At 54.5% G+C, this 11,375-nt stretch overlaps 1 protein-coding gene across 3 annotated transcripts in view; it reads left to right on the forward strand.

Annotated features, from left to right (window-relative positions):
• GLIS1 (GLIS family zinc finger 1) overlaps positions 1 to 10,731 on the forward strand; it is a 245,779-nt gene extending 235,048 nt beyond the window's left edge. For all 3 annotated transcript variants that reach the window (XM_081485221.1, XM_081485219.1, XM_081485220.1), the window contains 4 exons: positions 4,120 to 4,276; positions 8,398 to 8,576; positions 9,175 to 9,342; positions 10,232 to 10,731. In XM_081485221.1, coding sequence (XP_081341347.1) covers positions 4,120 to 4,276; positions 8,398 to 8,576; positions 9,175 to 9,342; positions 10,232 to 10,389 — 662 coding nt within the window. In that variant the 3' untranslated portion in view covers positions 10,390 to 10,731. The remainder of the gene's footprint in view (positions 1 to 4,119; positions 4,277 to 8,397; positions 8,577 to 9,174; positions 9,343 to 10,231) is intronic.
• Positions 10,732 to 11,375: the final 644 nt, after the last annotated feature.

The raw sequence follows: 11,375 nt of genomic DNA on the forward strand, positions 1-11,375 counted from the left end.
ACCCTCCACAGGGTCTGTGCTCAGACAGATCCACAAGGGTGAGGACACCCCAGGAGGATGGGTCAATGGAGGAGGGACCATACCCACCTCCCCCCAGCTAGGGGTCCCTTCTGCCATGGCTGCACCTCATAAGGTCAGAGTTGCTAAAATAGAGGGACCCTAGTAAAGAAGAGGCCCTAGAGCTGACCCAGTCTAGGCATGAAGGTTTGTGTCTCAAGCGCCAGCTGCCTGGGGCTGGAGCTCTGTGTTGAGAAGGCTTCTGAGGCTTAGCAGGAAAGAGGGCTGGGACTGGTTAGAAATGGCTGCCCTGGGGCAGAGGGGCAGAGGTCTTATAGCCGCATTGTTTTTACTATGGGAAGACTCAGGTCTGCGCAGGAAAAGGACTGGCCTAAGGTCATCCAGGAAGGTCAGCAACAAATCCCATTTGGAAGCCTGTTCTCCCAGGTACTAGCCCAGGGCTTGTCCCGGGGAGAGCAGTCAGGACCAGTAACATCTTTTAAGCACCTTCTCGGGCTGGTCACTTTACAACATCATCTCATCCAGTCCCCAGTGAGCCCATGCTGCAGATGAGAAACAGAGTCACTGAGGCAGCATTGTGGATGGGAGGGACACTGGGGTAACACCAAGCCTGCCCAGGCCTGCTCTAGCCATAGGTCAGCAGCTTGAGCCTGAGTTCCCCAACCCCCCCCAGCAATCTGCCGTGACAACAAATGTGATTGTGGATATGATCACTTATATAAAACCAATGTGATGGAGAATTTTATCATTATTATTGTTGCTCACGGTGAAGGAGAAGAGTAGCTGTTTACTCATCCATCTCGTGATAATGCAAAAGCCATCGTTTACTGAATATGTGCCAGGAGCTGTTCTAGGGACTGCACATGTATGTGTTAACTAACATAATCCTCATGTCAGCCTCGTAAAGTACATACTAGCATGCACTTTCTCTTCCAGACAAGGAAACTGAAGCCTTTCGAGCTTAAGTAACTTTTTGCTGAGGTTCCACAACTAGTAAATGGCAGAGGCCAATTTGAACCCACACCACTTGGCTGCAGGCCATGCCCTTAACAAGCTGTCTGCTGCCTATGCCGTGTGTGGGAGGTGTGTGTGTGGGGTGTGTGTGTGTGTGTGTGTGTGTGTGTGTGTGTGTGTGTGCTCAGTCATGTCTGACTCTTTGCGACCCCACCACACTGTAACCCGCCAGGTTCCTCTGCTCCATCCTGCCATACTGAGCACCTACTGTGTTCCAGATTCTGTGCAGATCCCTGTCCTCGAGCTACTTCCAGCACAGTGGGGAGAAAAGGGCCAGCCAGGCAAGCCCAGGAGTCCTGGGTCCCCCTGGGGCCGTCAGGTTCTCCTGCAGACCCCACAGCGGATGCCTCAGGCACAGTTGGGAACAGATGTTAGGGCCAGAGGTTAAGCGCTCACGGCTGATGATTGATGATGCTGATTTACAGCCTGAAGTGGTGCGTTCTGGGGAGAGAAGGAGTGGGCCGGCCCCGTGGTATCCCCACCCCCGCTGCTCCTTACAGTAACGGTGGTTCCCTCCTTCCTTCCCACGGTCTGTTCACATGTTCAATGTGCCTGGTTCACACACTCAGTCACCCACCGTACATTTGCCCTCAGGGGGCTGGACAGGGAGGCACCTGGACTGGGGCCGGGCAAGGCAGGGGAAAGTGTGGACAAAAGAGTCCAGAAAAGAGGGGTGAGATTAGGGAGGGGCTGGTGAGAGCGGCCTCCAATCTTCACTGTCTGACTATGTGAAGCTCCCCGGAGCTTGCCTCTCATCAGGAAGGACCAGCTCTCCTCACAGGAAACCCTCAGGAATTTACCTGGCAGGCCTCCTTCAAGTTGCCCCAGGTAACAAGATGGGCAGTGAGGACGTGAGAAGTATGAGGTCAGCACGGCTGAGGGAAAGGGAGCAGGATTTATCAGGATTCTAGGCCTTCCCAACTGTCAGGCCCCCAAATTGGTTCAAGATGGCAGGCGAGGAGGTGCTTCAGAGAGTGGTGAGTGGAACAAGGCCTGAGCAGTGCTGAGCCAGGCCGCGTCCACAGAAGCCCCCTCCTGTGCCTTCCTGACCAAGCTGGGAAGGGATGTGTGGCTGAGGGAGAGGGCAGATGGATGGATGGGTGGTGTTGTCTGTGGAAGCAGAGATCCCTGAGACAGGGGGCAGGAGGGACTGGGGCTGAGAGGCAGAGGGCCCCCAAGAGCCCATTTAGAGCCTGGGTCTCGCAGCCTGGCAGTGAAGCCTGCACCAGATGCCCCTAGCCTGATGGGCCAGCGCCTGAGCCAGAGCCTAACTTTAAATGAACTTTCTCTTGGTGTCATGTGGGAGGACTGACTAGCTGCCCATTGCATGACTTTTGGCAAATTACTGAAGTTCTTAAGACTTAGTTTCTTCATCGTAAAATGAGATCATGTTTGTTATCTCCCCAAATGACAGTTGTTGAGATCCTTAAACTTGATAGTGTGGAAAAAGACCTTGACGTATAGTATATTCTTAATGAATTGTTGTCAATAATAACGCATTTATTGTAAGAGTAGAATTTCACCTAATGTAACCCCTCCATTGAATGTCTACTGCTCTAACTCTAGGCCAGGGTTGCAGACTGTTTGGTCTACAAACTGTGCGGTGCCATAGTCCCCACCACTTCCTATCATTATCCCCTGCCAGTTCACTTATTCTGCACCCTGCTGTGCCACCTAAGGCACTGAGCTTGCAATCCCTGCCCTCGTCCTGCTCAATTCCTGGTAGTAGTTCCCTGCATCGCAGGCCTGGGATGGGCTAGCCTTGGAACCCCAACCACCTGAGAAAGGAAAAGTTCCTCCTTGACCCCACCCATGAAAAGAGTGTGGTCTGTTTTTCAGTGGTCCTCATGAGTTGCTAAGAGCACTGAGTGTGGATCCAGGATGACCAGAGTCACACTCAGAATATAACAGCTGAATACCTGATGCAGCCTCAGGGCAGCTCAGGGCCCGGTCCCCGGGTCTACAGAGTCCTCCCAGGGCATCAACTTGATGAATTGATTTCTGGGAAAATGATGTTAATTTCTATGAAAATCGGTAAACTTGGCAGATTAAAGAGGGGGTGCAAAATTGGCCCCATTTTTTTCAGATAAAATAGGGAACATCAAAAAATTGCAACCCTTGCTGTGACCTCCTCAGGCTCCAGTCCTAGAGGAGGGGCTCATTCTCCTCTCTAATTCAGGTTCCTTGTGAAAGTCTTTGGGAAGCACTGGCCTTGGTCACTACTTTCAGGCCCTCCGTGGGGTCCCTGGAGCAACATGTGACTGACTGGTGTCCCCCATTTGATTCATTAGCCCACCTGTCTTCTTAACAAGGGAAAGACCCTTGGGAGTAAAAGGTGGTCCCACTTGCAGGCGTCTTCCAGAGGTTTAGAATCTGAGACTAGAGCATGGCTGACACCCGTGCTCAGGCGAGACCATTGTACAGTGTACATCCTACACAACCGTCTGTGGCATCCCTTTTCACAGGTCTCCCAGATCCAGCTAGCACAGCCATCCTGTCTGTGGAACCCCTCACAGCAGACATCCAGGCTCTCCTCATACACCTGGGGACGGGCAGTTCATTTTCTCCAAGGGCAACCTGTGACCCTACCGCAAGTCTGCCTGTTAGAAGGAACAGCCAGGCCCAGAGCTCCAGTCTGCTTCTCTCAAGCTTCCCTTCTTCTCAGGGTCTCTGTCTACTGGGGCTACATGGAGCAAGCCTCTTCTTTCCCAGAACAGCTCCAGAGATTTGAGGCAGCTTACTCCATTCAAATCTGCCTCTGCCCCAGTAAATACACACACACACACACACAGACACACACACTCACAGGGTCCAACCACCCCACACCTCTGACAGCCCCATGTCAGTCCACCTCTGCGCTCAGCATGGACCTCAGCCCCGCACACAACCCTTTAGCTGTGGCATGAACAGAGCACAGTGGGGCCATTATCTCCCCCTGTCTGTGCTCCTAACCATCTAGGAATACAACTTTGCTGGTTTCCCTTCTTGTCTTTCTCTCTTCATAAGCAGGCACACAGTTCCTGGGGTGACCACAGCCATCTCTAGGGAGCGGTTGAAGTCCAGTGATAATTGTTTGCTTCCCTGCAGGCATGTATCCTGGTTCCATCACCCCCCATAATGGGCTGGCAGCAAGCATCCTGCCCTCTATGCATGATGTCCCTTCCAGGCACCACCCACTGGACGCCACCACGAGTTCCCACCACCATCTGTCCCCTCTGCCCACGGCTGAGAGCACCCGGGATGGGTATGTATAGCAAGCTCAGTCCTCCTCTGGGACAGCAGGTGGGCACCTGCATGGGCGGCAGGTAAGGGCAGGTGTCCCACACACTAGATGGTTGTTACCAATAATGAAAGTAGCCAGCATTTATGCAGCACCTACTGTGTACTGTGCTCTGTACCAAATACTCACTGGCCCGATTTCCTCCTTGCCTCACAGGCATCCTAGCAGGTGGATGATATTATCACGGGACTTCCTGGCTCCTCACCTTGTGCCCCCTCCCCTCCCCAGTGGGGGTAGCCCTGGGAAGGTGCTGCGTCCCTCCTACCCCTGACCCTGACCCAAACCCTCTGGGCTGGGCTGCTGCACCCAGGCCTTCTTGGGAGCCTCACCCTGACTTCTCTTTGGCTTGTACTGTGTTTTTGGTGAGTGGATTATTTGCCCCCACCGCCCACTCCATAGATGCCCACCTAGGCCTCCTCCCCACTCCTGGCCCTGTAGCTGTGACCACTGGCCGGGTCTGTCCAGAAGGTTTTACTGCAGGACCCCTGCAGGAAGGGGGCCTTTTCCTCCATTCAGTATGGTTTCCGTTGTGGTCACTTAATTGTCTAGAAACAAAGAATGTGTTAATTGTTGGCCCCTAATACTTGAGAAATCTTTACCTTGCAAATGAGTAGAGGGAAGCCTCGCAGCCCTTCCCCCTACCTTTCCTGCTACTTTTGCTCATCACCAGCAGGACTTGAGCAAACTTGTCCCCCGAAGCCTGATCCCACCACCTTCCTCATCCCCTGTCCTTCCTTCTCAAGGTCGAAGCCTTGGCATTGGCCTTGGCCTGCTTGTGCCCGCGGCTGCTGGCCTGAGGTCATTACCCAGTTTGTTGTCCAGGGCTCCTCCTGCTACTCACTCACCTGTTCTCTCAGTGTCCAGTTACTGATCCCCTGGTATGGGGCCACTGATTCCTCCAGCCCTGGTGAAGCTCCCTGTGATAGACCTACAGGGATTTCCCATGCTGGGCGAGTAACCCTCTGGGAAGAAAGAAGAGGCTGTGGAAAGCCAGAGAAGAACCCAGTGCAGTGGGGGAAATATGTCAGGGAGGGCTTCCTGGAGGTGATGCTAAGTGGGGCCTCCAAGGTTAAGTAGGAGTGGAGGAAGGGCAGGTGTGGTGAGAGCTCAGTGTATTCTGGGAAGCCTGGACCTTCATGTGGGGTGACAAGCTCAGGAGAGAGGTCACCAGGGCCAGATCACGAGGCCTGTGACAGGACTTGTCTGTAAGGTGTTGAGCAGTGAGCAAGTCAGGTTTGGGAATGAGAAGACACAGCTTGCAGTGTGGGGCTGGACTGCAGTGTCCGCAGTGAGGGGATGGCAGCCCAAACCAGCACTGGTGGGAGGGAGAGACCCCCAGCAGGCGAGAGTCCCACAGAGTAAGCAGGACTTGAGGACAGTCTGGCTGGGTGGGGAGAGGAGAGGTTGTCAGAGGTGAACCCGTGGGCGGGCAGGGTGTACCCTAGGTGTTCATGGAGCAGGGAAGTCTGGCTGTGCATGCCAAAGAGCCACAAAGAGGCAGCCTGATGGAGTACCAAGGGGAACCCAGAAAATCAAGTCTTCCTGGAGCCTTAGTTTCCTCTTCTGTAAAATGGGCATTAAAATACCCTTCTCTGCGAAAGTGGTGAGGATCAGGTACACATGCCTGATATTGTATGTGTCACCTGGTATAGGCTCCATGGACACTAGCCTCCTGTCCCTCACTCACCCACCCACCCACCGGCTCAGGCCACCTGCTCACCCACAGCCAGCCCCCAAACATCTCCAACTAAAGACAAATAAACCACAGAGGCCTTTCCCCACTCGGGCCTGTGCACTCTGCTCTGCCTCATTCATCACCTGCCTGCTGCCTGCGTAAGTGCCCATCAAGAATTCCTGCAGCGAGAGGCAGAGTGATGACAAGACCGAGACGGGACCCCCAGCCCGCCCGGCCACCCGCGCCTGCGGGAGCGACAGGCAAGCCATCCCCACCAGCCAGGCGCCCAGGCTCCCCTGGGACTGCCTGAGAGAAGGGCCCTCATGCCTGACACCAGGACCGGGCCCAGCTTGAATGGGTTTCTTTTTTCAGCCCCTGAGAAGAGGCGAGGAAGGGGGGAAAGCCTTCAGCCTCCCTTTCCTGCCAAAGTCAACAAGGAAGGCCACTCGCGGCTCCCCGGCGGTTTGCTGGGACGTTAAATAGCTTGACAGAATTATCTGATTCACTCAAAAATATGCTAAGAGGGCCTGACTTCATGACCAAATTTATTTACCCTGGCTCAGAGAAGACACCCAATAGGGTGTTTTTTTTTTTCTCCCCGGCCATGTACGAGGTATGAAGCCCTCGTCTGCCAGACCAGTGAGGTTTTTATTAATTTTTATAGGTTCCAATTGAAGCAAAAATATTTGATTTAGGGATCATTTGCATGACTCAGAAGAGGCGCTCCAGACGATCCTTTTTCCTTTAGAGTTCAGGTAGAGCGGTAGAACCTCAGCCTCCCCGTCCACTTCGGAGAGTCGTGTTCTGTTTAATTTCACTGGCTGTGAAGGTGGCAAATGTGAATTTATGGCAGGTTTGAGACAGGAAAAACAAACTTTGAAAATGCATGTTTTTTCCCCTTCAGATCTGGTTCTCCTTAAGTCTGCAGTGCTGTTAATCTCTGGATTTTGTAGTTGAGTGATTCAGAAACCCATTTGTTAGTATTTATCAGCTGTGTGCTGTGTGCCAGGCCTGGTGCTGAGCAGGGAATGACTGAGAACACCAGGCCTGGCCCTCCCTGCGGGGTCTCTCCCAATAGAGGGGATGGACAGGAAGTAGAGGAAGAGCTGGGGTGTGGGTGCCAGGATGGGGTTGGCATAAGATGGAAGAGTACCACGCAGCAGGCTGGAGGGAGGAGGAGCCACCCTCCTGGCCACGCCTGGGCTCAGCCTCAGCCCAGAGAACTGGTTTTGAGGACACGTGGCTTGTACACTGCCCTCCACAGTTTATAGAGCACAGTTGTAGACCCACTTGATGACCCTGTCAGAACAGGCTTAGAAATATTAATGATGGTGATAATGGCAGTTAACTCATGGAGCCTTGAAGAGGATCATTTCATTAGCTTCAGGAGGCTGGCCTGTACCTCCAGTATCTCAGATCCTGGCCTGGGGACCAGGGTCCCGACGCGGAAGCCCTCTTCTGCTGTCTTCAGCGCACTCACTGGGGTGCGCGTCCCAGACATTGGAATGATGGCAATGCAGTGTCATCACAGGGGCAGTGACAGCAGGAGGCCCACGTTAGAGAGAGCAGATGGGGACCCTGCAGAGGTACAGATGGGAAGACCACCAACCTCTCCCCAGATCTCCTTTCTCTGTTTTGAGAAAGACACTGATCTGTCATGCTTCCTCAAGTCTTAGAGGGTGGGCAGGGATAGCATGGCTAGCCTGGAGAGGTCACATGGAGCTGTGACAGTGAGTATATGGGATATTCTAACATGAACAGTCCAACATAGCCATTAATGCAAACAAGGAAATAAAGACTCTGAACTTCCACACTCTCCGTCTTTCTGCAATCATTGCACATAAATGGTTCAGGGGCTGTGAGCCTTCAGCCCAGTCCCCCTGACCCCAGGGTCATTGTGGTTCGTGTGAGCAGACCTCAACGGCTCAGGAAAGTAGCACAAAGAAGGGACCTGGTGTCCAGTGACATGCAGCCCGGTTAGACATCCTGCTGGAGCCCAGCTGGGTTCAGGGCGGATGCACAACTGTTAGCCACTGTGGTCTTATTTCAGAATGTGAGCTTCCTTCAGGCTCTGTACAAAGGGAGGTGGTGAGTCCCCCATCACAGGATGTATGCAAGTAGAGGAGAGATGACAAGAGATGTAGACAATAAATCCCTAAAAGTACACCATGCAGGAGACTAAAGGCCAACTTGGACAACAGGCCTAACTGCTAGTTTTCCTTCCCTTCATCTTGATGATAATGCTGATGATTCATGGAGTGGCTAAGAATGTTTCTGACATTATACTGGGTGCTGTGTCTACATTGCTTTATTTAATTTTACCCTCACCAGAACCCATGAGGTCAGTGTTGTGTGTCTGGGACTAACTTGGACAACCTCTATGAACCTTGGCTGTCTCTCTTCTCTCCAGGTTGGGACCTGGCCTCCTCTCGCCCATGGTCAGTCCACTGAAGGGGCTTGGGCCACCCCCACTGCCACCATCCTCCCAGAGCCATTCTCCGGGGGGCCAGCCCTTTCCCACACTCCCCAGCAAGCCGCCCTACCCGCCCTTCCAGAGCCCTCCACCCCAGCCTCTGCCCAGCCCTCAAGGTAAGCTCTGGCCGGGATGGAGGGGCCCCTTTCCAGATATACCCAGTGACTCCCGCTAGGGCTGCATGAGAGGAAGGAGGCATTGGCCCACGGGGTAGCAGTCAGGTACCTGGAATGATGGCTGGCACTGAGGGCCACATTGGGAGAAGGTGAGAGACAGGTGACCCGATATGCCTCACCAGGGGTCTCTTCCAGGAGGAAATTTGTCCTGAAGGGTGAGAAGAGTTTGTCCCATCCACCGGGCATCAAAGGGAACATCATGGGGGGAGGGGGTGGTCAGTGGCTGGGGGTGGGAATGGCTGGCTCTTTGGAGGAACTGTGAGTGATGGGGTATCTTAGAGCAGAAAGGCACAGAGGACCCAGAGTCCCTGCCCTCCAAGCACTGTCGGCAGGGGCAGCCATGTGACGGCGCTTTGCCCAGCTCTCTCCAGGGTAGGACCCCCAGCACCTCCTCTGGCCTGGGGCTCTCTCCTCCCATTCACACCCACCAGGCCAACAGGACAGTGTGGGAGGCTGAACAGCACAGCGGGGGACGGTCCCCTCCTCTCTCTCTGGGTGTTTTCCCTCTGAATGCAGCCCCTGCCGCCTCCCCCTGCAGGCTACCAGGGCAGCTTCCACTCCATCCAGAATTGCTTCCCCTATGGTGACTGCTACCGGTCGGCTGAGCAGGCAGCCAGTGGGGACGGACTGGTGGGAGAGGCCCATGGTTTCAACCCCCTGCGGCCCAATGGGTATCATGGCCTTAGTGCACCTTTACCTTTTCCAGGTAAGCCTCTCCTGCGTGCCTCCTTTCCATTCCTGCGCTGTGTGCCTTGTGCATGTTGGGATGGAGAACCCAGTGAAAGGGGAGGGCTGAACACAGCCCAGGTGGAATCGGGCCCAGACCACAGGGCCTGGTTGGAGTAAGAGCATCAGAGGTGGGGTACAGCAGTTCCCAGATCAGTCTCAGGGCTCAGATCTAGCTGGAAGCTACAAGGACTGGGCAGGATGGGGGGCACCAGACAAAGGGGAGACTGGTACCCTGTCCCGAGGCCCTTTGGGCAGCTATGGTCATGCAGCAGGGGGTGGAGGGATGAGCACCAAGGCACAGCTGAGCACACACAAACCTGTGGGTCATCTGCCTGTGAGCCTGTGTGTCCGTGCTCACACATACATGCTCCCAGGTCTGCACATGTCTTCTTTCTGCATGTGTTTTTGGGGCAAGTCTATGTGGGCACGTGTATGCATGTGCGTGTAGGGTCAGCATGGGGGCTTCCTGGCAGTGTGAGCCCCCTGTGTGCGTAAGGAACTCCCTGGCAAGTGTGCTCCACATTGCATTTGTGCTGACGTTCACACCCTGTCTGTGCACACGTGTCCTCCTCCTGTGATCCCTCCTTTGTGTGTGTACACACATGTGTGTGCATGGTTGTGTATTAGCAAGTTTGGGCCATTTTGTATGAAGGTGCTTGTGTGCAGGTGTGTGACTGTGTGTTCAAGTACAGCATACTCTGTGAGTGGACACGTGTCACACACGTACACCAGAGGCAGATGTGAACCTGATCAAAGGTGTACTGGGGGTGGGCGGGAGGGGGGAAACATGGACGGGTGTGTTCTGTTTGCTCACACATGGATTGGTGCAAGTTCTCCAGCCTGGACCCTGTCCCCCACATCCACAGGCTATGAGGCCCTGGCCGAGGCTCCTTGTCCCACCACGCTGCCACCACAGTCATCTGAGGACGTCGTGTCCAGCGGCCCCGAGGACTGCAGCTTCTTCCCTAATGGGGCTTTTGACCACTGCCTGAGTCACATCCCCTCCATCTACACAGACACCTGAATGCCGACCACACCTGCCCGCCCTCCACCGCTGATGCTACCCTGCCCACCTGCCGGCTGTTCCCACCTTCGGGGAACCCAGCCGGAGCAGCCAGGCCACTGCTCCCCAGAACGCAGCTGGGTCTGGCCACGAGTGAGCCTCTAAGCCCCAGCCAGACGCTCAGAGGTGCTCGTCAGGATCCGTGACCTGTGACATCCCTTGACTGTGTCTTCCTCTTGTCTCCCCGATGGTTTTGAAATCACAGACCTCGTGTATATAAATTGTACAGAACTTGTTTTCCATTCCCCTGCCAGTTTTATATTTTTGGTTTTACAAGAAAAACATTAAAAACTGGAAGCGAGACTTGGGGGCTGCTTTGTGATTCAGCCTAGAGGCTGAGACCAGGAGAGTGGTAGAGGAGGGCGTAACGGGGCAGGGGTGCAGAGCCCAGCTTGGTCCCTGGCTTCCGTCGGTGGGAACTCTGTCACATGGTCCCGCCACGTGCTGTGGGCCTTACAAACACTAGCAGTGGTCCCAGGATGTCAATGAAAGGCAAAAGCTCATGCCTTCTGGCAGGCAAGCAGACCAAGGCTGGACTGAAATTGGAATTCCAATATGACCCAGACCTTTGCTCTCTGCACTGACTCCTCGGTTGGTGGAAAAACACGCTTCACTTCTGAAGCTGGCTTTGGGTAAACAGGCGAGGCCTTCCAGGGACAGAGTCCGGACAGCCTCGGCAGGCAAGGGGCAGAGAGGCAGGGCCCCTGCAGACGGAAGTGCGGAGAACCTCCTTTGTACGTAGAGCCCCACACACCTCGAGTAGCTCAGGAGGATGGGGAGAGGAGGCCAACTCTGAGGGCACCAAGGTTCCCTTCCCACAAGGCTGCCACCCTCCCCTGCCTGCCTCCCTCCCTCACCGCAGCCCAGGCCTGTGCAGGTGTCTGAACGGTGCCCTGTGTCTCACCACGTCACCCTGAAGTTCACCTGGTTAAAAAAAAAATCCTCAA

Source organism: Giraffa tippelskirchi, chromosome 5 (assembly GCF_054371585.1).
Source record: "Giraffa tippelskirchi isolate mGirTip1 chromosome 5, T2T-mGirTip1v1.2.pri, whole genome shotgun sequence".
Lineage (NCBI taxonomy): Eukaryota > Metazoa > Chordata > Mammalia > Artiodactyla > Giraffidae > Giraffa > Giraffa tippelskirchi.